This window comes from Mytilus trossulus, chromosome 6 (assembly GCF_036588685.1).
Source record: "Mytilus trossulus isolate FHL-02 chromosome 6, PNRI_Mtr1.1.1.hap1, whole genome shotgun sequence".
Classification (NCBI taxonomy): domain Eukaryota; kingdom Metazoa; phylum Mollusca; class Bivalvia; order Mytilida; family Mytilidae; genus Mytilus; species Mytilus trossulus.
Window position 1 is genome coordinate 27,583,889 of NC_086378.1, and position 25,972 is coordinate 27,609,860.

Below are 25,972 nucleotides of genomic sequence, written 5' to 3' on the forward strand. Positions count from 1 at the left end.
CAATACAAAGAAGCGTTGTAGTTTTATTCTGTTACACTGTTGTCGACTATATCATATGTTACTTTAAGACACCAGCCATTCACTATAAGTGGGAACACTGGGTTTTCTCATGTAACAAACAATTTCCAAAAGTACTTTTTTAATAAGATACAAGAACAAGATTTGTTTTAGCTAGATGTTTAATTTATTTGATTCACCAAATTTCGAAATAGAAATACAAAAATGTAAATTATTTTGGTTACTTCCCTTCTGAAACAAGTTACTATGGATTCATTTATTTTCATTGGTTCCATGTTTTGTGGATTGAGGAAAACTTGTTGATATTTGATTTCGAGGTTTTGTCAAATTCTAAATAAAAGACTTATTTTTATATGACATTTGTTATTCGTTGAACATTTAATTTTGTGGTTCACCTGTAACAACGAAGTCCACGAAAATTGATTTCCCACGAATAATGATGAACCCACAGTATACGATTTCCAAGAATCTGGATAAAATATTTTGGTGAAAGACCATGCCCCTCATAACACATACAAAAACATACACATGGTGTATCGTCGGTGCTTAACAACAAAGTCAACATAGTCAACCGTGGAATTATAATCATGAAAATGGAGACCGGTTCCTATTTAAGGCTTATACAATCATATTGTATCTAATTTCTTTTATTTTAATTGGATACTCTTTCTCCTCACGCTATCACTAAAATGAATACGAACTTATGTCAACGAATGATCGGACCGTTTTTTCTTACCTTCCCAACAATGAAGCTTGAGTTGTCATGAGTCTTTATAAAAATTCCCCTATTTACTCCGTCGTCATAAGGGGCATATCCTACAGTATTGCTTATTCCAGGGTCCTTGAATTATAATACAAAATGTATGTATTGATAAAAATCATAATGAAATATAAAAGTAATGTAATTTTTCCAGAAGCACGTACCAACAGCACAAGCGTATCTCCAGCAAATCATGAGAGATGTGTAGATATTGTCCCTATTACTAGCAAGCTCATACGAGCTTTTGTATTAAGAGCAGTTTTATTCTTCTGTATAACCTTATCTGGTTAATTAACAGATGAAACATTGATTTTGTTTTGTTTCTATAATTTGAGTCGCTTTACAGTATTACCTTCCGACTTGGTGTGGAAATGGATGGCGGTTAATGCAAACATTGCAGGAGACGCTTCTCCTATCGACGCACCGTGTATTGCTCCTTTTTTATTCGTACGATTCCCTGAATTTTGTCCAATTTACATTGATTCGTATCTTTTAAATTGTCTAGTCTCTAATATTTAAATTAACTGTGCATTTGTATTCAGATATCGTAGATCAAATTTATTCGTTCATTGTGTAATCATACGTTTTTTGATTGAGTTAAGTCTGCCAATTGATATTTTATCGTATGTTTTTCTATGTTGTGATGTTATGCTATTGTTTCAGAAAAAGGGAGAAGGTTTGGGCCCATTAAAACGTTTAATCCCGCTGCAAATGTTTGCACCTGTCCTAAGTCAGGAATCTGATGTAAAGTAGTTGTCGTTTGTTTATGTAATGTGACGTTACGCACAGTATTGGTGATACGTTTGTAACGTCAGAAAAAGTTCATCGACGGAACGTTGAGAACACGTTATTGAAGCCTGTGTTAACGTTTGCATCTAAATCTTAGCATCCCGCTTTTTGTTCTCTTCTTCTTTTTTCTTTTCTTTCTTTATTTAATCTTATTCTTTCAGTGGTGGTTAAATTTGTTTTGGCCCATTTTTATGCATAAAAAAATTAAAATGACAAAATAAACACCGTAAAATAAACGTTACGTTGAAAATCACGGAAAAACGTTACAAGATTGCACGGTAACAAATCAGACTAGACATTTCGATTTTCTTATTTTTTTTTTGTCTTTCATTATTTATTCAAAATTCCTTTTATATGAGAAAGACTTTTAAAAACACATTACAAAAACAATACATAAACTCAAGAATAAGATACACAATTGATTTATATTGACGTTCGAATGTACAACATCTTTACAAAAACGTACATAATTTGTGCATTTAGCACACGGTAACAAAATGGACTAGACAAGCATAAAGTTAAAACTCGATTAGAAAATTCCACTTCAAAACCATATTTTTGTACTATTTGTAAACGGTATTAAAAGCACATTAAGAATATATGTTTTTTTTTTCGTTTACATATTATTGCATTCCATAAAATTTCTTACCGTAGAGTCCATTGTAATTTTTCCCCCTATTTCATATGACTTGTTACATCATCTTTTGAACATTTCAATGCATCTTCTAACTCGAATATTTGAAAAAAATGCCCAAAACGTCGGATGCGACGTCGTAGCGAATTGTGCTTAAATTTTGCATAGCATTTCTTGCTAATTTGCGTGCAAAAATAAGATTTTCTGACTCAAATTACTAAAAAAACTCGATTTCCATGTTACAAGTTACGCTCATATTTTTTGACATTTTTTTTCCCTTGAGTGTTATTTGATATAATTTTATTATTTTAAAGATATTACTATAAAACTATAGTCTTTTAGACATAACATTTCATACCAGTTTTCATTTATTCTAAAAGACATGCTCAAATTAGGAAGAAAAAACGCGGAACTAGTAGGGTTCACCAATACTGTGCGTACCGTCTATATACGTGTTTCTCGTTTCTCGTTTTGTTTATATAGATTAGACCGTTGGTTTTCCCGTTTGAATGGTTTTACACTAGTAATTTTGGGCCCTTTATAGCTTGTTGTTCGGTGTGAGCCAAGGCTCCGTGTTGAAGGCCGTACTTTAACCTATAATGGTTTAATTTTTAAATTGTTATTTGGATGGAGAGTTGTCTCATTGGCACTCACACCACATCTTCCTATATCTATTGTGGGACTAGAACATCGGTAAGCTACTGTTGTCTCTAATGTATACATATTTCTCAGCTAAATATTTCTATAAGCATCTGGATAAGTTAAAGTATGCATTTCCAAAAATTTCTTCTTAATAAACAAAAACAAAACAACAAGGAAAACATAGAAAAACAAGAATGTGTCCACAGTATACGGATGCCCCACTCGAACTATCATTTTCTATGTTTAGTGGACCGTGAAATTGGAATAAATTCTCTAATTTGGCATTAAAATTAGAATGATCTTATCAAAGGGAACATGTATACTAAGTTTCAAATTGATTGGACTTCTACTTTATCAAAAACTACCTTGACCAAAAACTTTAACCTGAAATTTGCACTATCATTTCTATGTTCAGTGAACCGAAAAATTGGGGTCAAAACTCTAATTTGGCATTAAAATTAGAAAGATCATATCATAGGGCACATGTATACTAAGTTTCAAGTTGATTGGACTTCAACTTCATCAAAAAATACCTTAACCAAAAACTTTAACCTGAAGCGGGACAGACGGACGAACGAACGGACGGACGGACGGACGAACGGACGCACAGACCAGCAAACATAATGCCCTCTACTATCGTAGGTGGGGCATAAAAACATGCAAAATAGAAATAGAAGACTTACTACGATTGGTATAAAATGCATTCCATAACTATGTAAATCGTTAACAAGATTTGGTAAGTCATTGAAGTTGTTAGGGTCCAAAGTCCAGTCCTTGTAACTATCCATGTAGTCTATATCAACCCATTGAGTGTCCTAATCATTATAGTATGCATAAGTTTAAGTAGCTATTTAACAGAATATTTGTTTAAAAATGTACTGACTATGATTATCAAAATAGCTGCCATAGCTTGCTTCCTGTTTTTGCGAGAACATTTAAGATTTCGACAATTATCCAAATTATGTGCGGTCTTTTATTTACTCATCCATGTAAGAGAGAGGCGAATTTACTAAAGAGACGTGCAAACTCATAAGACGATCGGAAACTGACAGCGCCATGGCAAAAAACGAAAAACGACAAAAAGACAATTAACCCTAAAGGAGGGTATAAATCCGGAGTGAAAAATCCCTCTGATTCAAACATCTATGAAACTGACATTATCAAGATGCTTGATTTCTTGATTGACAACATATTTGTTTTGTTTGGAGGATGTGTTTTTTCAACACACTTTCGGCATTCCCATGGAAACCAACTGTGCCCCTCTATGTGCCGACTTGTTCCTTTATTCTTATGAGGCTTACTTCATACAGGAACTTCTTAAGTATTTATTTAATTATCTAATGTTATTAAAAAGTTTATTCATTCATTCTTTATAGTATTTTCAAAATTACCTAGGTTTTTTACACTATGATATGTGATTCAGGTCAAAATAATGTTATGTTTTGCTATACTTACATAAGGTATTTGCTTTTTACGCATATCATCAACTATCAGTCGTAGATTTGCAGTGTTCGTGTATCCCCACCGACACAGATGAAAGCCGAGAGACCAGTATGGAGGCATCATAGTCTTACCAATAACTTCAGAATATTGCTGTATTACTGCGTCAGGTGATGGACCCAGAAAAACATAAAAGTCCAGAATTCCACCTGTTGTTTTGTAGTTGACGGATACAGGGTTCGTTTTGACAAGACCTACCTCTGTATCAATAGAAAAATTAATATATTTAACACTTCTTCCGCTTATGAATTATGTTTTTTTCTCGTACAAGGATCAAATACAAGTATACCGTCACTTATATTATACTTACAAAGATAACATTCAATTAAGACTTTAATTCATGATTTTTCATGAAATAAAATAATATGTAATGTAACATGATTTTTAAATTTATATGATAACTTACTTATTGATAGAACTATAATGTTAATATATTGACATTTATGTCTTACCCATAGCATTGCTGTTAAGTAGGAATATTCCGAATGCGTTGCCATCAGATTCTACGCCTAGCAGAAACGGATGAGAACCATACAAGTTTTTGTCCGGCTGAAATAAAATTTAAAAATGGAAATGGGGAATATTCAACATGAAATTATTTAACATGAAAGATCAACTCATCGTGTAAAACTAGTTTATTCAGATTACGATATGGTGCATTATATATGTTGAAAGGGTTGATTACATGAGAAAGCGATTTTCTTTTTCTTTGTCTTAATTCTAGATAAAGACTTTTATTTGAAACATTAAAAAATATTTTACAAATGTTTGTGTGTGCTCTACTCTGTACCATTGTTTACATACAGAATTATGGTAGTTCTATCTTAAGTCCGTTTCTTTGTGTGTTTGTGTTTGTTTTCCTGTTGTAGTTGGTGTGTTTCCTTAAGTTTAAGTATGTTACCTGGAGTTGTCTTTGCTTTATAGAATTATGACTATTGAACAGCGGTAAACTAATTTTGCCCTCATTGAGACCTTGTTTCAAAAATCAAACGATACGACACGACCCTTTAATTTGAGGAAATATCATAAAAATTATAATTTATTTACATCTGGAGGTTGATCACGTGCCCAAAATGTGATTTTAGGTCCATCTTCCGGTTTCAGCTTCAAAGAACCAGTACGTTCTCCTAGACCATACAAGTTACTGGTTGGTACTGCTACTGTTAACTCTATGTATTGGTCTGTGTATGTCATTGGTGCTACTGTACTATCAAAACTTTTAAAAAAAAAAAATTTAGGTTCATTTTATTTTCTTGGTTAGTTTAATTATCCGAAAAAAGGCACTTAATAATATTTCAAAACACAATATTAAATTAAAATCACTGAATTTAGGTGTATTATAAAGAGACAACTTTGAATTAAATAATGAGAATTACAAACGAGTATCAAAGGTAGTACCATATTTTTCAATACATATACTACTAGCTGTAATCATAATTACAAATTCCATTTTGAGATCTTGTTTTAACATTACACTCTTTGCGATGCTTGCTTTCTTACACCACAGAAGATGACGACTTTCTTGAAACTTTCACACCAACATATGGCTTCCCTTCTATTGAGTAATTGTAGAAAGTACTGGATGCTTTCGACAATACTTTTGGTGTATCTATTGGTACTTCGTAACGTTGAGTAGCTGGATCATAGATCTATAGAAATATAATATATATTATGAACGAATACAACAGACTAAAGCAAAATCATTAGTAGAGAGTTAAAAATGTATTTGCATTCATTTAAAAAATTGCATTTTCAAAGTGCTGATATAATTTTCATGTCTTTGATTTATTACAAATTTTTAAAGGTCTTTAGAAATAACGAATTACCAAATTTAATATTTTTGGTTAATTCAATAAAAATCACAACAGCTTTTAAATTTTATCTTTTTGCAAACAGTAGATAGTTAAATACTGGATTATTTCTTATGAAGAGATTACTTGCCTTCACACGAATCCTTGTTTCAGTCTCTTCTTGAACATCTACTTTCAGTTTTGATAAAGGTTTAGGAAATGGGAGTGATGATGACGAAAGTGCCTTTAATAAGCTGGCTGATTTTCCTGTGCTGGTTTCTGCGATATTTCCTAAAGAGTACCCCTTATCGGCAGCTGGGTAAAAGCACCAGGAAGCTCCAGCGGCTGATGAGCTCATCCAACAGCATCCTCTTGTGGCACAAGTTGTAGGAGAAGCACCTGGCTCTGGGTGACAATCTCCGCGTGCTATGTCTGGTATACTACACGATGCAGATCTAGACTGTGGTCGAAAGCACCATGGTATACCAAGCTGGTCAACTTTATTCCAGCAACACCCTCTCGCCCGGCATGTTGTCTCAGCAGCATCTACACGAACCAAACATGCCATTAATATACTTCACATTAAAATACACTATATCTATACAACATAGTTAACAAAGTATAATAGAAGTTAAAAACAAAAGTCAATGTTAGTTCAAAAAGAAAACACTCTTTTCTTCATAAGGATACACAAAACCCATGCCGAACTAGTTGTCGCATTGTAAGATCAAATACTATGGAGTCTATATAATACATTAAAACACTAATCGGCATAATTCATCACCTGTGTAACAGTATGGTGTCAGCAATAATGCTATCTGGATTGTCTGTGAATGTTTTAGTCTTTTCGTTGATTTCATGTTTGGCAAAGGTAATGTCCTTTTTGGATTGGATTATTAATTTTCGATTGTGGTATCTACTCTGTCTAATCGATATTTACATCAACTCTAAATGTTGCTGTTCTTGATCTATTTTGCCAATTATTTTTATACTTTATATATAAACACCTTGTTATGCTCTTTTCCTTAAATTTTTGGCCTATGAACTTCTTTTCTATATGTTTATATTTGTACGCACGGATCATTATATTATATCTGTTATACCCATCCGACCCTCATAGTCATACACAGACATACTAGGGCAATGAAAGGTTGTTAGTATTCATTCTCATAAATATAACAAAGATTTTTTTAGCAGTTTAATTTTTGTCCTTCCAATTTGAAAAATTAATTTGATTCTACACATGTCGCAATAATAAGAGCGATCAATTAAAAACGAAAGAATCAACGTACTTGGTTCTGGGTGGCAATCGTCACGTGAGGCCTGGTCAGTGGTGTCGCAGACATCTTGTGATGCAGCCCTCAAAATGAAAATAATGCAAATAAGGGAAGCTATTGAAAACATATTGAAACCCAAACCATGCATTTGGTTTGTAGTTCTCATTCCGAATAACGGCTTAATTCTTTTATCTTTGCACCTAATGACCTGCCTTGAAGATTTCCACGTATCAATACTGAAGTCATTGACTGATTATCAACAATATAAAATTGACTATCATGCATATATGGATAATATTTTGGGGTGCCATAGAAATCATTTCATTATTTTTTTTTTTATGTAAGAACCATTTCAAAATTTAAAGTATGAAATGGTTATTATATTGGAATGTTTGTTTGTGTTTCACACATTAAAAAAAATGTGCGTTGCCTTTCGTCTTGAATCTAAACAATTTATGCAGAGGTAAAATGCAGCATTGGTTTGTGATATAATGACTTCATTGAATGAGGTTCTTGACATAGGGACTACATTTCTGTAATATCTTTAATATTTTGGGCCACTTTATTCTATTCGGTATTTATCATGCCATGAATTCTCCCTGTCCTATTCATTTTTGGATAACGTTGTTATTCGTTTTGATATTTAGTCTACTTTTCACTTCACAGACCTTGTAATGTGATGACAGACAACATAATGAATAAAATAAGCAAGAGGAAAAAGCCTGCAATAGACAACATAGACTTTTAAAGACAAAGAAGAAGACCATCCAGTTCCCCAAAAGAAACCCGTTCCTAACCTTCCGGGTGCGGGAATTTCTCGCTACATTGAAGACCTGTTGTTGTTTATTTGGTCGGGTTGTTGTCTCTTTGACACATTCCCCATTTCCATTCTCAATTTTATTTAATTACTTGTATGAACGACTGTTTTGTCTAATGATAATCTCTCCACCAACCCCTTAAACGAAGGAGACTGTAGATAGACCTGGATGTTACTTTAAATACCGGAAAGATTTATGTAATTCATTCGAAAATGTATATGTGGTAAACATTACCCAAGGGATTTCCACTAAGAAAGACTCACTCTTTCGAAGAACAGTTCAATCCGTTTTATTTAGTGGTGATTTTTAGCTGTTTGTATACTAATATACTATTAACTCGGTATTGTGTGTCTTTTTTGTCGATTTCCTGGTGTTATATTGGTTTTTCGGTTTTTATTTTATTTGTGGTTGTCAACTGCCCCCTAAAGAATTGTTCATATATATAACTTATTACCTATGACATTTGAGATATATTTTTACACATACAAATGCAGAATCATACCTTCACAACTGCTAATATCGCCAGTAACAATTGGCTCGTTGTCTCGAAACAGTGTGTGCTATATTTGTCTGCGTTCATAAACTTATGGTATTTAAAGTGGCTTCGACCAAAAACCTGCAGCATTAAAATTTAAAAGCAGCCTTGTATTTGGGAGGTTAATATCCATATCAAACAACTGGGGCAATCAAACACGTTCTAAACTGTATATTCGGGTTTTTTTTCGATATGATTTTAATGGAATGGTTTGGTTTTTCTTAGACGTAGGATTTTTGGTTATTCCTTGATCTCCTCTGTATCTTTTTGTGTTTCTTTGTTACATATGACGTTGCTCTGTACTTATACATCGCTTCATTGTTTTATATTTTTTTGTATTTTTGTCGTACGTTTTTGCTAATGTGCTTTGTCTATATGGCTTTTGGGTTTTTTTTGGTTACATATTTTGTTTTGTTTTATAAGGGTTATTAAAGAGTAAAAAACAACGTCGACTGTTGTACCCCAGCTTTCAAAATTTTTACCTATTGTGTCTGTTTGTTTTGTTCACACAACGATGTCAATATAATGGAACTATTTGCGACTCTCATACAAGTGAGAGGTTTATCTAGCTTTAAAATAAAATTGAGAATGGAAATGGGGAATGTGTCAAAGAGACAACAACCCGACCAAAATAAAAAAAAAACACAACAGCAGAAGGTCACCAACAGGTCTTCAATGTAGCTCATGTTTAATCCACCATTTTATACATAAGAAAATGCCTGTACTACGTCAATTGTTATTCATTTGTTTGATGTGTTTGAGCTTTTGATTTTGTTATTTGATTATGGACTTTCCGTTTTGAATATTCCTCTGATTTTGTGATTTTTATTTTCATTTACAATTAAGACATATATAAACACAATATATCTGCCACTACCGATAGCTATTGATAAAGTGTTATCAGGGTGGACATCCAATCACTTAAGATTACAGGGAACAATAACTACAATGCTAGTAACACATCGTATAATAGACATCCCATTTGATGGTGAGATAATATAAGGTAACATTACAATCAGTTAATAGAAATAAATTGTGTCATACATTTTAATCCTTGTGTCTTTAATGAGTTTATGTCAGGACATCCACTTAGAAACAGATGTTCTTACCAAAATCTATCTTCATATACAGCACATCATCTAAACAAATGAGACTATACATGACTGAAATTTATCAACCTATCTCAACAAGCCATTGACCGTAACAGACTATAATCTATAATCGTAAAGAGTCCCTATTCTAAACCATATTGACCCTTAAAGACTAATATATATAAAATAGAAAGTTGTCAATCTACTGTTATCAAAGGTTTTATTCCAGTACAATGCATATGAAGTTTTGAATCAGCATTTTATGGAAATCGTGCTCTTAAAAATACAGTAGATAATGATTAGGATGCTAATTTGTTCCAGTGGCAAATTGTGTATCCAAAACAAGACAAGGCAAGAAAATGTTATTATGATATACATATGAACACCGATTTGTACTAAACAGACAGCCTTAATAAAGCCAACAGTAGTATAACGGAGTTCAAAAGTCATAAATCGATTGAGCTAAGCTTGTTTAGAATTTACTAAAATTTATTAATTCACAATGAACATTTCACGTGCAGACTTAAACCTACCCTGACAAATAATTCTGATTGCTCTATGCTCTTACTCTTAAATGCCTCCTGCAGTTAGAAACACTTTAATTAAGAAGAAAAAAAGACAATCATGTTTATTTCGGTATGGACTTCTAATGTCATTCCTTTATTTGAGAATGGAAAAAGCTTGTGCAGTAATATATAGTTTTGTCAACAAATACAATTCAGTTTAAACCATCAGGTTTCTTCAACATTCCTTTAAATTTTATTTCAAAAAATCTGAAATAGCACATGTACAGAATTCTCGAAGTTTTAAAGCCACTATCATAAGTATACTCATGATGAAGCAAAGGGCAATCTAAGATAAACATAAATGCAAGATCAGACACAATAAAGTATATTTGTGCACCTGTCTAGAAATATTGAACTAATTCAGTTTATACACAAACATATCTTGTATGCATATAATTGTATGCGACTGTCATACACGTAAGAGGTTTGGCTAGCTGTAATACCAGGTTTTATCCACCATTTCCTACATTAGGAAATGCTTGTTCCAAGTAAGGTATATGACATTTGTTATCCATTTGTTTGATGTTTGAATTTTTGAGTTAGCCTCTTGATATAGAATTTTTATTTTTTTGAATTTTCCTTGAAGTGATTAAAAAGTCTGTTTTTCTTATCACTTCTGAAATAGTTTTGACTTTTGACATAATCTATTTCACATATGATAGAAAGATGACATGCAACTATATTTTGTAGGGTTAAAAGTTAAAAAACCCAATCATGTTACATTTTGTATGAACTTTTAGTTGTTGATTTGAAGAAGGATAAGCTTGTGGGGTATGGTGAAATTTTGTAAACAAATACAATATATCAAAAGAATGGTGTTTCCCCCCCCCCCCCCCCTCAAAATTGCAAGACTAAATAAGAAACGAAAATTGCACAGAAGTCTATAAGCAACAACAGGTAATCAAAGATGAAATAAATGGGGAATTTGTCCATGGGACACAACTGCAGTGGGGGCATAAAAATGTAAGATGAAGACCTTACTATCACCTTTAATTGCTTACATCACTTCAGTTGAAATGTGGTGGATAGTTGTCTCCTTGGCAATCTTATCACCTTTTTTTTTATATCAAATAAACACATTTGTATACCTATGTAAATAATTTATTAAATCCCTCTTGAACACATTTTAGTTCATAAACAAACACATATCACAGATCTGATAATAATATAATTCTATTTCATAAACAAAGACACACATATATAACAGCTTAAGTTTATATTTTTTCCTTAATCATCATGAAACAGTCTTATCTTTTGAAGTTTTTTCAATTTCCCTATAGAATTAGCACATGATTACAATATTCTCCAAATTAAAAACAAACACAGCATTTAAAGATTTTTTTTACTGATGCAATATATCAAATGCATATACTTTAAGTCCTATAAATCTGTTTTTTTCAATTGTTTTTATATATGTATTGATAACAGGAAGTTGTCTATGATATATGACTTTAACAAAGCATCATAAAATCCTCAGTTATTATGGCAATAAAGTATATTTAAATTTATTGTTTCTACTTAAATATATGAAATTCAAGCTTATGGATACAATCAAATCAACACAGTATCATTAACATTTCTATGATAAAACCTTAATTTATAAAAACTTATTTCAATAAATGAAAAAATAGAATTTTGACCTTCTGAGTTATTTTGATTTAAGAAGAAGTGGGGTATTTATGTTTTTATGGTTATAAAATTTATAAAAAAAAATATGAAAAAAAAAAACCAACATGATGCAAAACTGGTGCTGAATGATTATATAATTTACTATGTAAATGCCATTTTTTGTGAACCTATTAGTTTGATAACTTGTGAATACAATTTCATTGTACCTAGATCAAATGACACAACTGTTAGCTTCCTGCAGTTACCTTTAAAGTACATCTATAAAATATATAGGACTATCGTCTGGCCAATCCAGGTTTCAATAACAGGATATTCTTTTAAACCTGACAGTTTACATTTGGCTTGAGAACTTGAAATAAAATTGGTATAAAATATGTATGTTTTATGTTGTAATATTAGATATACAGATGAGATTTCACAAATCAAATCTTAACGTTTTACTTATATAAATCTTTAGTAAAAAAAAAGTTTTCTTAATCTTCCTCATGCAACACATTAACATCATCTCTTTTAAAACATAAAATTCACTAACAATTCAAAATCAAAACTTGTTAATTTCAAATATAAACTACAAGAAAAACTTAAAGCAGAACTCACTTATTCATAACCGAGCCACCTTATTTGTACAGATTTGAAATGTCCATTTTTTTTTGTTATAGGGAACCCAACACTCTTGAAAAAATATAAGGTGAGATTTTGAATGACATAACATTTATAAACAATTGTTTCTGTAAAGTTTAATTTCTTCCAAAATCAAGTTGAAGATGCAAAGTGGAGATGGATGAACAAACAAACAAACAAAAGGACCACTATATACAACCCATTTAATATGTGGAAGTAAAATGAATGAACATTTATAACCAAACACAAGCCCAAAGTGAAAAAAAAGATTTTTGCTTGTACTGTTGGGTTATACAATGCTTGTTTCCAGCTAATATTCAAAATATCTTTATGATAGACAATATAGAGCAGTGAGGAGTTATAGGGTGGACCTATTGCACCAATTCTAATGGGTATTATAATTGTTATCTCGACAATGTATGGATTCTATCTGAATCATGATATGATACACTACTGTAAATTCAGAAATTAGTGCGTGCATTTATTATTGCGATTTTGTCATTTTAGACTTAAATGCAATTTTAATTTTTTCAATTTTGAGGAAAATCCTGTTAAAATTCATAAAAAAGATTTCAAAATGCAAGTTTAAATTATTGCGATTGCATCTCAGTCGTATTTTTGGCATTTATAAAAACCTCGCATTAATTTCTGAATTTACAGTATATATGATAAAAATGCACATAAATATTCTATAGATGAAAGTATTTGCTGGATGTGACATCCGGTAAAAACCATGGTAACTGTCCCATAAACCAATGTTTGCCACTATTATATAATGCCACCCGTAGTGTACTGACTGATATCATTGTTTGTTTTTTCTCATATTACACAACCTCATCCATCTCTAGTTCTACAGCCTCCTGCTCATCTGGTGTCATGTACATAGAGGCATGAAGCATTATGAAGAAGAATGAAGCACCTGCAAATACAATTACAATTAGAATAAGAGAATTAAAAGCGTTTCAAGTTCACTGCAAACTTAATGACTGTCATATGTTTATATCAAACTTTGCAAGGGTTCCAATGGAACTAAATATAAACATTTTTAAAAATAAATAACAGATTGATATCTTTGTATAAACTAAGGTGCTACAATGTGTGTTTATATCAGTGTTTTTTTCTTTCTGTTATGGTAAAAAATTTGTAAGGGTTCCACGGAACCCAGTGTCTCGCCTACTTTTGCTGTAAATCACAGGCTAAACAAAAATGAGGAAAAAAATCAATAAAAATATTCCTCTTGATACTATCTTATGATTGTAAGAAGCTTCTGTCCAAGTTTGGTAAAAATCTAGAATAATTAATGAATCTAATAAATGTTTTGAAAACTTTAACTGCAGACTGTATGTAATGTTCACTGGAAGAAAATCTAAGTCCATTTAAAAGTAAAATACAGAAAAAATGGAGTTGTCTTTTTACAAAATTTACTTCTGGATACTATCTAATGATCATAAATAAGCTTTTGTCCAAGTTTAGTACAAACCCAGGATAGTTTAAGAAAGTTAATAAAATTTTAAAAACTTTTACCACAGAGTGAATGTTATGTTTCCCGCAGAAAAACTAAGTCCATTTAAAAGTAAAATACAGAAAAAATGGATTTATTTGTTTACAAAATTTACTTCTGGATACTATCTTATGATCATAAACAAGTTTCTGTCCAAGTTTGGAACAAACCAAGGATAGTTTAAGAAAGTTATTAAAATTCTAAAAACTTTAACCTCAGAGTGAATGTAATGTTTCTCCGCAGAAAAAACTAAGTCCATTTATAAGTAAAATACAGAAAAAATAGAATTTTATTTTTACAAAATTTACTTCTGGATACTATCTTATGATCATAAACAAGCTTCTGACCAAGTTTGGTAGAAATCCAGTATAGTTTAAGAAAGTTATTAAAATTTCAAAAACTTTAACCACAGAGTGAATATTTGTGGACGCCGCCGACGACGACGCCGACGCCGATGGAAAGTAGGATCGCTTAGTCTCGCTTTTTCGACTAAAGTCGAAGGCTCGACAAAAATAGGTATAGGAAATATATTTTGATGTATACTAAAGTAACATTAACTAAATACATATATTCCCTTTTTAAAGAAATCATAAACTAAGAGTTTCTTACCAATAATCCAGAAAACAGCTGATCCTGCTCCCGCTAGCCAGAACAATGGAAAAGAACACACACCAACTACTGCATACTGTTGACCTACACTTAATTCTTTACCTAAAACATTCAAAACAAACTGTAGTAGTCCAGTATACAGTGCATTTCACATTTGTTGATCATTTATTGTTTTATACATAAATCATGTTGTTTGTTTTCTCTTTTGTAATGTTTTACACTTGTCTTTTCATGGTTTTTTAATGCTTGTTATATGGTATGGGTTTTGCTTATTGTTGAAGTACCTATGTAGCAGATAACTTCTACATCCTTTGATAAAAAAAAGTGTAGACACATTACAATTCACCAATGTCAAGACACTGACCAAATATAAAGTCTTTCTTTTAAGTAATTTTTGAGAAAGTTAGACTTAAGCAGGGTTTCAGCTGGCGGTCGCCATTTTCGCAATTTGCCAAAAAAAAATTAATTGTGGCGATTAAAATTCATCATTGGCTAAAGAATTTGGCAAAAGAATTTAATGATTTATTCTCAGCCATCTTGTTTATTTACTTTTTTCGGGATTCTCTGACTTTACCGATCAGACAGTACTCGGAATTCACCTTGAACTCGTTAAGAATTTGACAGAAAATCAATAATCAGCTGATTGCATTCATAGCTATCGACATCAAATGACTAATTAATAAAGGTGTTGATTGTATGATATGACAAAATGATATAGTTAAATGGCTTCTGTCATATGTCACAAAATGGATTTATTAACCACTTTGCGACGCACGTGTTTGAAGCAAAATTTGTACGCTTCCTCTCCTTCTTTTAATGATAGTCCAGAAAAGAAAATTGTTGTTATGACGAAAAATGTTCAAAAGCAAGAAAGGTCTCTGATTAAAAACTTTATATCATTTAACTTTCAAATAGATCATTGATTTGAGTGGGTACTTCAAAGTCATTTCAGTGACACACGTGTTTCAAGCATATAGTTTTACTTATTTACGATGGTCTAGAAAAGAAAACTGTCGTTATGAAGAAATCTTTTAAAAGGTTGGCATGAGAGTAACCCTTCAATGTTATGACTACACCTTACACGAGGGATCAATTCCAAGTGATAAGATGCTTCGATGATTCTTATTTAGGGGGGCTGGAAAAAAAAGAAAATTCTAAAAGAAAAATATATTTGTGTTACTTGGCGAAAAAAATAATAAAGTGGCGAAAAATATATTTGTGTTACTTGGTGAAAAAAATAATAAAGTGGCGAAAAATATATTGTTTTGGCGAAAGAGGCGGCGAAAAAAATAATTGACGCAGGGGAAACCCTGGACTTAAGCATTTGTTAAAGGAACAGACAGAGACTATTTGATTGTGATATACATGTAGCCCCACTTCTAGAGTTGGGTTACATTTTGATTTCTGATCAACTTTTACAAAATTCAGTGTGACTTGTTATTCTGAACAAACACTTGACAACTTGTGTTGGCCTCAGACTGTCTTTTGAGTTTTTTTGTTGTTGTTTTTTTTTTGGGGGGGGGGGGGGGGTAATTTGTTTAAAAGAGTGGCAAAATATACAAAAGGAGTATTCAAACAAATAAGTAATAAGTACAAAAAGATCTGCAATGGTTATAACCTTTCTATCTTTATATTCATTCTTACCTAATATTTTTAGTTTATGTTCTGCATTTTTTAAACTGATGATGTAACATGCTCCCAAACAAGCTGCTATGGCAACCAGTAACATGGGTGATGTCAATCTGTAATATAATAGTTAATTCTTATATTTGTACACAATAAAATGAAGTTTTATGACTATTTAGAAGTGGATTCGACATTTCAAATTGTGAAGTCATTTGTTCATGTAATGCCTAAGTTACCAAAATGACAATGGTTAATCAGAAAACTTAACAATATATTTTTTTTAATTTTGTTATTATATATTTCTTTTTTTTCTTTTGTCTGCAATTACTGTATCACCATATGAATTAATTCAAAACTTTAGTTTATACTGGGTATTTGTTGATATTCTACTAAGTATGCAGCTCATAATATAAAGTGTGGCTCTCAGCCAGAATAGTGTGTTTTGAGTATGAAGCTGACAGTTACAGTTAGATAGCACGTTAAAATTTCAAATTCTATTTGTAGGTCTTGTAAAAATAAAAATCTTGAAATCTTAAACTTTATAAAACATTTAAAATAAACTTATCATTCTGAATATACAGGTAATATTTGTCACATAAATTTGAAGCAGCAATCAACTTTTTTTTAAATCCTAATGATAAGTTTCCGATAAATTCATACCCTGAATAATTCTGTAAATACTTACACACAAAATAACACCAGACCAAGAAAAACAAACATATAATTGCTCTGGAAATGTTCTATATTCTTCATGACTCTCCCTGGTACAGGTTTGACAGACTTAGGTACTTTAAACTTGCTGGTGCTGATAAATTCTCCCCATGGTTTGATCCCTTCTCTTGTCTTCGAAAGCCATTCTCGAGCTGATACATTTGATAGTGAAAGAGACATTATTCTGAAATGTAAATGATTTTAACTTTTAGTAGAAATAATTAAAACAGCATGTAAATAATACATAAACATATTGTATTGATATAGCTATGTTTTAAAACAAAGACTATTATCACAAGGGTAGATAATCCTTCTAAACATTGTTTTCAATATTGTGCTGTTAAGTCACATCTGTCCATTGAGCACTCACAACTATCTAACATGTGCCTGTCCATGTCCATGTACATGCATGATGACGTCAAGTTTTTATTTTCATTAAAAATTTCAATGTTATTCTTTGATCAAATTTGAGGAAATGAGGATAGGATTGTTTTTTAAGATAAATGAAACGTATCTGTTGTCATTTGTGAAACAGATATTCCATGACAATCAACCAACTTGTGATTGCATCCTTTAAATTTGCTATTTTAAAGGATGATTTTTTTCAACTTCACCTGAATATTAATTGAAATATCAATTATTATACAATCATTTATGCATGCAAACAACCTGATGTATATAAATTATGAAAAAAGTACATATCTATTACATATATATTTTGTAAATACAAATGACACAAGGTATATACCACTAGTTTACATGTAGCTTGTATACATGTAACTATTAATATAAAACTGTTTTGAATAATAAGTCCTGCATAAAAAAAAATTCATTGAAAGAAGAAGGCTAAAATGGCTGAAACATACATTTGTATGTTAACTTGTGGTACAGTTTATACTATATAATATTTATAGATTATCATTGATAATCTCAACAAGATTGTTATTCTCACTTGAGCTGGTACAGTGAAAGCGAGAAAAGCAATTGAGTTGAGATGACCAAAAATAATCTGTTATTAAATATTTAAACACAAGTTATTATTCTGAAACTAGAAAAATGCTTTTTTGGGCCCCTTTTGGGTCCATAATTCCTATACAGATGGAACCATCACCCCCAAAATCAATCCCAGCTTTCCCTCTGTGGTATCCAACCTTCTAAAAAAATTCATAAAGATTTATTATCTTAAACTAAACTTATTGTCTGTAAACCAATGTGTCTTCAGATGCAGACGCTGACGAAGACAACAACAACATCATACCATTATAAGATAGAAAAAACAATTTTTGCGGTTGTATAAAAATGCATTCTTTGCAATAATAACAAGAATATGTCCATAGTACACGGATGCCCCACTCGCACTATCAGTTTCTATGTTCAGTAGACCGTGAAATTGGGGTAAAAACTTTAATTTTGAAATAAAATTAGAAAGATCATATCACAGGAAACATGTGTGCTAAGTTTCAAGTTGATTGGACTTTAACTTCATCAAAAACTACCTTGACCAAAAACTTGAACCTGAACTTCACACTATCATTTTCTATGTTCAGTGGACCATAAAATTGGGGTCAAAACTATAATTTGGCATTAAAATTAGAAAGATCATATCATGGGGAACATGTGTACTAAGTTTCAAGTTGATTGGACTTCAACCTCTTTAAAAACTACCTTGACCAAAAACTTTAACCTGAAGCGAATGGACGCACGGACGGACGAACGGAGGCACAGACCAGAAAACATAATGCCCCTCTACTATCGTAGTAGGGGCATAAAAACATTGCAATAATTGTTTTTTTTACAGCATTACAAAACATTATGGTAAATTATGCTCAGTGCATTTCTGAGCAAGTATTTCATGAAAATCAGTTCATTACAGGAAAATATATATTTGGAAGCAGAATACATTGTATATGAAATATCAAACAGCATTTATCAAAGACAAATTTTGCAACCCTTTGTCAGGAATAATAGTGTGTGACATAAAACACATAATTTTATGCAAAGTCATGCTCAATTTCCAGTTAAATTTATCAAACACCCAGTTTACATGTACCTCTAAGCTATACATTTAACATGAGCGTAACTGAATTAACCATCTATAAGAAAATTATTTCTATAAATAATTCTAAATATATATACAAATATCCCCATGCAGTAAGATTTAAATTAATACCATATACTGTGAAAGGTAAGAAAGGAAAGATAACTCATACAATACCTGGCTTTAAATCCTGATATACGCCTGTGTATAATACAAGCATATGTTATTGATTGTCTTTTTAACTCAAGAGATTGGAGCGAAGACTAAGTCTAAGCAATAGTTTTTCCATATTATCATTATATTTAAATTAGTAGGGAACAATGAAGTCAATATAAGATTTTATGAAAAGACAGGTTTATTTCCTAATTTCAAGTGACAAAAAAAATAACTTGACAATATATTGTTGTTGATGTTGTTGTATCAAGAGGGGGGTAGGACATTGGGGGTCTGATCACAGATCCCACTTTCATGACATTTTGTTTTGTAAGAATCCTATATCTAGCTAATTTCTTTGTAAAAATAGCTCTTGTAATTCCACATGTTCTGCCTATTTTGGTTTCCCGTTTTCACACAAAATATAAATTTGATTTCACATGTCACGCTTACAAAATATCTGCCAATCGGGAATCCTGCATAACACTTAGACCCATGTACAATGTAATATCAAAATATTATAAAAAAACTAAATTACAGAAATCGCTTAAATTTTACAATTATTTAGTTTATCATATGTACCGCTTATTCCAAAACAACAATAGGAAATATAGGTCACCGATTAGTTAAAAAAGATATTTCAATATTATTGCCAAAAAATTGCATTTTTTGCACCAAAGGGATATAATTTGGAGCTTTTTCAATGATATCTACATTATAAAAGTCACCTGGGGCCAACACGAATTGATTTTTTGGAATGATTTTTGTACCATATGATAAAAAAAACAATTTTTAAAGGAAATAAATAAAATTTGTAAAGGAAAATTAATGTTAATCTTTTTTCTGAAAATCTTAAACCCGTGAGCCTCCTTAACCTCATCACCAATGCAATCATTATTTCAATTTATTATTGGTTAGTAAAAGATACATGTATAAAAATCAATCAACACTTAATATATATAATATCTTCTCAATTTGATGTCATCCGTGTTTGCTACTCATGCAGATACATGTTAATATTTCCATGAAAAATCAAGAAAACTTACATGATTTATCTTTATTTCCTAAAATGTCATAATTAAAACAGTCCTTATAAATACATGTATGAGGCTGATGATTTTCCTTCTTCAAATTGCACTGAAAGGTTCATTATTTGGAATGGACACACATTCAAATTTCTTGTATTTCAAAAAAAAGTTAACTTGATTAATTGTATGTGTTTTTACATTATTTAAAGCAGATACTTACATTTTTTTGGGTAATTTGATATATTTTCTTCACTTCAATAAAAACACTATAAATTTCTCCATAAAATAACAATGTAACTTTTTACACGTATTACAGAGATTTTTCATCTTATATCCAGGATTTCCTACTTAATATTGTTTGTACATCAATAATAACACAGAACTAGTGTACTTTGTACAGTAATTGACATAGATGATTAAAAGATCTATTGTTACTCTTCTTTAATGGACAAATTTATGCTGATTTAAGTAATAATTTTTATCCAAAAATTAAATTGATTCAAGAGTTCTTCATATCATGTGTAAATCTAATTAGATTTTTATTAATCATTCTTTGATTTTTCTAATTCAAGAAATGTTTTATAAAGCTTAAGGTATAATTCATTTATAACTTCCCTAACATGTTCATTTCCTAATATATAATATGCAGCTTGAGGATATCCAAAAAGATTATTACACACTCAAAACAACTTGTATTAAGTTCAAGGGTTGTTAGGATAATTTACTGTGAAATTACTTAATTTCATTGGTACCAATTTTCGTGGTTTGAGCAAAAGTTACATGTTTATGGGGTCTTAAATTTGTCTTATATATAAATATAGGAAGATGTGGTATGCGTGCCAATGAGAATACTCTACATCCAATTCAAAATTTATAATAGTAAACCATTATAGGTCAAGGTAGTCTTCAATACATAGCCTTGGCTCACACCTAACAGCATCTACATTATAAAGGGCCCCAAAAAGTTACTACAGTAGTGTAAAACCATTCAAAAGGGAAAACCAAAAGTCTTATATCTATGTAGGACTCAAATCTATGGTGGGTTTCAAATCTATGGCAGATTCCTAATCTTTGGCAAATGTGACGTCATGCCATCCCAAATCTATGGCAGATTTTTTATAATCCTTATCTATGGCAAGTTTTGTAATTTTCTAATCTATGGCGGATTTATGTTCTCGGTTTCCAAATCTATTGCAAATGGAAAATAATGCAGTACCTATATGACCAATGAGTTGTCTTTAAACAAGTGGACATGTACATGTACGACAACAGGAGTATGTCTACAAAAATTTGTGAAATAAACATTCCATAATGGTCAACCAAATCCTAATGGTAAAAATAAAGCGTGAATGATGAATTCATATACATGTACCTTAAAGTCATATGAAACGAGTGGGTTCTGAAAAATAATGTTTGTCCAATTCTTGAACCAATGCATGTCATGCATGTATACATCATAAACTTAGTCCTCTGTGCACGATTTTATCATTTTTGTTCGCAAATATATCATATAATCGTCAATTTTTTTCTCTCTGTTTGTTATGATTTAAAAAATATGGCTGCTCATTAAATGCCGTGTTTTGAAGCCGAGTTTTACCGATTGTCACCTTATAGTAAACAAATCACAAAAAGCATGGGTATTGAGCACGTGTTTAACATGTGTATAATCAGATATTTGTTTATTTTAATGACAGATCCGCAAATTGTTGTCGAGGGAAATGCATATTTCTGGAATGGTGTTCAAATCTATGGGTTCCACCAACATTTGCAGGGGCGAAGATGTAATATGGTGTTTTTCAATTGTAATGCATTTCAAAGATCTGCCATAGATTTGGGGAAAACAAAAATCTACCATAGATTTGAGTTGTTTGGCATGGGTAACGTCACATTTGCCATAGATTAGGAATCTGCCATAGATTTGAGTCCTACACATATAAGACTTGTATATATATATCTATCTCAAAAAACAAAAAATGAGTATACAAAAGGAGATTTTTTGGACATCTTTCTTACAAACTGAAATGAAATATCAATTTTCAATTTATATGTAGTTTAGACTTTTATTTGCTATAAAGCTAGTATTCATCAGGATCTACATGTACATGAATGAACATCTTGATGAATTGGTTTATTGTCTGCTGTTGTTGAACACCACTATCAGAACTCTACACTATGATCAGATGATAGCAGCAACTTTGTATACTTACTTGAGGAAAAGGGCACAACTTGCAGACCATAATCTTGTGAAGGAAACCATACAATTGTAATCAATTAAGATTGGAATCAATATGGACAATTCAGCCGGACGTATAGCACAGACAATAAATAGATGTGAAACAGACAGGAATGGAAAGTTAACTGATAAAACAGATACTTGTATGTTACAGAGGTAAAATGGATAAATGACAATTGAAAATATGATTCATTCATTTTTTTTTTTTACATTTGTGCAATATAATTTGCTGTTAAGATTAGATCCCCCCCCCCCTCCAAAAATACTGGGAGTACCTTCTAAAAATAAATTGACAGCTAATCACCTCAACATTTCTTTATAACTAATTTGAAAGTAGTGTAAGTAAAGGTAATTCAAACTTACCATTGACAGTCATTGTACTTTTAAGTAATTGTCCATTAACTAGGAAACCCTCGTTTTTTCTCCTTTTTTTGCCCTAATTCCTACATAGTTTGAGCCATAACCCCCATAAGTCAATTCTAACCATCCCTTTGTGGTATGGAAACTTGTGGTATAATTTCAGAGAGATCCATACAACATTCCACAAGTTATTGTCTGGAAACTAGAAAAATGCCTATTTGGGCCCCTTATTCCTAAACTGTTCGGACCATAACCACCAAAATCAATCCCAACCATCCTTTTGTGATTATAAACCTTGAGTTTAAATTTCATAGATTTCTATACACATGTACTTATACTAAAATTATTGTCCGGAAACCAAATGTCTTGCAAGAATGCTGACATGACAACGCGATACCAATATACAACCACAAAATTCATTGCGGTTTTAACCTTTGTATAATAAAAAATCAGATAAATTGTTTAGACCTTCAACTTTGTCAATCTGATCCCACTTTTGCAAAAGCAAATATAATGATAAAGGGATGGCTCATACTAGCTACATGTAGTACATTTATACCATGTCCATGAGACAAGCTCCCGTCATTGCTAATGACAACAGTGCCAAGACTGTTTTACAGGTCAGATTCTATCAAGTGTTTGCATGTACATGTATACTGTTAACCAACTTATTTTCGCGGATACTTTATTTCGCGATTTTCTCTTTCTTGACCACTTCGTGGCTATTTAATTTCGCGATTTTCTGTTGTATTTGATAAAGTTTATTAAGGAGAGATCCACGTTTTACATATTCGCGACGATTTATATTCCCAGTTTGTTTCTACTCGCGAAAGTCGCGAAAAAAAATCACTCCCGAAAATAAGTTGGTTTACAGTATTCCAAAATTCTCAAACACAGCAGAAGTCTGGAAGTGATTTGCTGAAAGATTTATGTATTACTAAAGTCACCAATAATTTCTGCTTATCCCATTCTTCTATTTTATCCTGAATGCTTCCGTTAGGTGTCCATTTTATCCTGTACGCTTCCATTAGGTGTCCATTTTATGTGATACATGTACTTGTCCATTGCATGTACATTCCACATTTGTTTTGTCCGGTACTTTATCATAGTATTATATCCTGTGTGTGTACGTTAGGCATTTGTTATACGCTTGTTTCATTTGGTCAATACACCAATGGATGCCCAACAATTACAAAATTTGTCAACAGATTTTTTTTACATCCATTTGGCGTCAGTTAAAGCTATCCTGATAGATTGGACGGTTTTGGACCACAGCTTTTTATATATATTGTACATGTAGGCATGTCTTCTAACTGGTAATTGATATTTTTATGGAGTGTCACTAATTAAAAATCTTTTACTATGAAAGACATGATTCCAGAAATAGGCTGGTCATTAGGAATCCGGGTTCTTTCAAGCTGATTCGTGTTCACCCTGATACCTGTTCGCCCAGAGTCCATTCGCCCTGATTTTTTGATTTTTTTCTAATTGTCGTCTTTGCATAATTTTAAGTATTTAATTAGCAGAATATGTTAAAGTTTGTTGAAAAATTGACAGAATATTTATATTGCCACAATCAATTTATCATTTTCCCTTTGATTTGCAGAATAGAATACTTGGAATACAATGAATCCACTCGCCAGTACATGCAGTAGTTGCTTGCACATCATTTTATACACCTTATCGCTATTTGTCCGCCATTACTGGATATCACACAGGTTCCCGTAAAATATTGACGTCATGAAACAAAATATCTGATGCCACAATGGAAAAGTGATTGTTGTATGCATCAAAAGTTCAAGCGGCCGGGTCAGACGGCCGATAAGGCAAATAGTGATAAGGTGTATTCTAGCTATGCCCCTGAAGCTAGTCACTCACCATCAGGCATGTCAGGAGTTATTGGCAATAGGATGAGATGTCAAGAATTCTCAAATATAATTTTAGGTGAAATTGAGAAATTAGACAGAACTAGAGGCTCTCAAGAGCCTGTGTCGCTCACCTGTTACTGTATTTACTGATGTCGGTCATCTTGGTTGGTAGGTGGGGTCATTAGACACTTTTTTTAAATAGATACCGGGTATTACCCTAGTCATAATTGTGGCCAAGTTTGTTTAAATTTGGCCCATAGTTTCAGAAAAGAAGATTTTTGTACAAGTTACAAAAAATGACGAAAAGTTGTTGAAAATTGACTATAAAGGGCAATAACTCCTTAAGGGGTTGACTGACAATTTTGGTCATCTTGACTTATATGTAGGTCTTACTTTGCTGAACATTATTGCTGTTTACAGTTTATCTCTATCTATAATAGTATTCAAGATAATAGCCAAAAACTGCAAAATTTCCTTAAAATAACCAATTCAGGGGCAGCAACCCAACAACTAGTTGTCCCATTTGTCTGAAAATTTCAGGGCAGATAGATCTTGACCTGATCAACAATTTTACCCCATGTCAGATTTGCTCTTAATGTTTTGGTTTCAAAGATATAAGCCAAAATATACATTTTACCCCTGTGTTCTATTTTTAGCCATGGCGGCCATCTTGGTTGGATGGCCAGGTCACCGGACACATTTTTAAAACTAGATACCCCAAGGATGATTGTGGATAAGTTTGGTTAGATTTGGCCCAGTAGTTTCAGAGGAGAAGATTTTTGTAAAAGTTTACGGACGACGGACGACGGACGCCAAGTGATGAGAAAAGCTCACTTGACCTTTCAGGTCAGGTGAGCTAAAAATACACCTGAATGTTAAAATTCTGCTCGACCTTTCCAATTATTCAAACTGATTCTTACCCTTTTCCTGTTAAAGAGCTTTGTTTATCTGGAATATCAATGTCTCCTGCTATGTTCCCAAAATCTAACTTCGTATCTGTCATTTCTTGTCAAAACAACACAACAAACCTTTTGGTATTTAGATGTTGCAGTGATGTGTCAAAATATTTTTGTCGTTCTTTGTGATATTTGTTCTTGAAAAGCATTTCTGAATACATGATGTTTTTGAATAAATAATAATGAAAGCAAAGAGAAGATTAAGTATAAAAAGAGATT

General features: G+C 31.8%; 2 protein-coding genes across 4 annotated transcripts in view; both read right to left on the reverse strand.

The window, feature by feature from the left end:
- LOC134721032 (lysosomal alpha-glucosidase-like) overlaps positions 1 to 7,565 on the reverse strand; it is a 38,487-nt gene extending 30,922 nt beyond the window's left edge. The window contains exons 1-8 of the mRNA XM_063583701.1: positions 7,426 to 7,565; positions 6,285 to 6,679; positions 5,844 to 5,992; positions 5,391 to 5,559; positions 4,796 to 4,892; positions 4,299 to 4,543; positions 3,527 to 3,658; positions 755 to 859 (exon numbers count right to left, since the gene is read on the reverse strand). Coding sequence (XP_063439771.1) covers positions 755 to 859; positions 3,527 to 3,658; positions 4,299 to 4,543; positions 4,796 to 4,892; positions 5,391 to 5,559; positions 5,844 to 5,992; positions 6,285 to 6,679; positions 7,426 to 7,558 — 1,425 coding nt within the window. The 5' untranslated portion in view covers positions 7,559 to 7,565. The remainder of the gene's footprint in view (positions 1 to 754; positions 860 to 3,526; positions 3,659 to 4,298; positions 4,544 to 4,795; positions 4,893 to 5,390; positions 5,560 to 5,843; positions 5,993 to 6,284; positions 6,680 to 7,425) is intronic.
- Positions 7,566 to 11,492: 3,927 nt separating this feature from the next.
- On the reverse strand, positions 11,493 to 25,929 carry LOC134721034 (prenylated Rab acceptor protein 1-like). 3 transcript variants are annotated; one of them, XM_063583710.1, is made up of 7 exons: positions 25,718 to 25,879; positions 20,355 to 20,372; positions 19,333 to 19,356; positions 17,092 to 17,301; positions 16,425 to 16,522; positions 14,781 to 14,882; positions 11,493 to 13,589 (listed from the first exon to the last, which is right to left on the reverse strand). In XM_063583710.1, coding segments are annotated over exons 2-7 (531 nt in total). In that variant the 5' UTR covers positions 20,357 to 20,372; positions 25,718 to 25,879; the 3' UTR covers positions 11,493 to 13,494. The 3 variants fall into 3 exon arrangements, with proteins under 3 accessions (XP_063439780.1, XP_063439778.1, XP_063439779.1); XM_063583708.1 differs by lacking the exon at positions 20,355 to 20,372 and having other exon boundaries at positions 25,718 to 25,908; XM_063583709.1 differs by lacking the exons at positions 19,333 to 19,356; positions 20,355 to 20,372 and having other exon boundaries at positions 11,496 to 13,589; positions 25,718 to 25,929.
- Between the last annotated feature and the right edge of the window lie 43 nt (positions 25,930 to 25,972).

Coding starts and splice junctions, on each gene's coding strand:
- LOC134721034 (XM_063583708.1), bottom strand. CDS start 25,800: ATGACAGATACGAAGTTAGATTTTGGGAACATAGCAGGAGACATTGAT. Junction 16,523..17,091: donor GGTCTGGTGTTATTTTGTGT/GTAAGTATTTAC, acceptor ATTATATTACAG/ATTGACATCACCCATGTTAC. Junction 14,883..16,424: donor ACATAAACTAAAAATATTAG/GTAAGAATGAAT, acceptor TGAATGTTTTAG/GTAAAGAATTAAGTGTAGGT.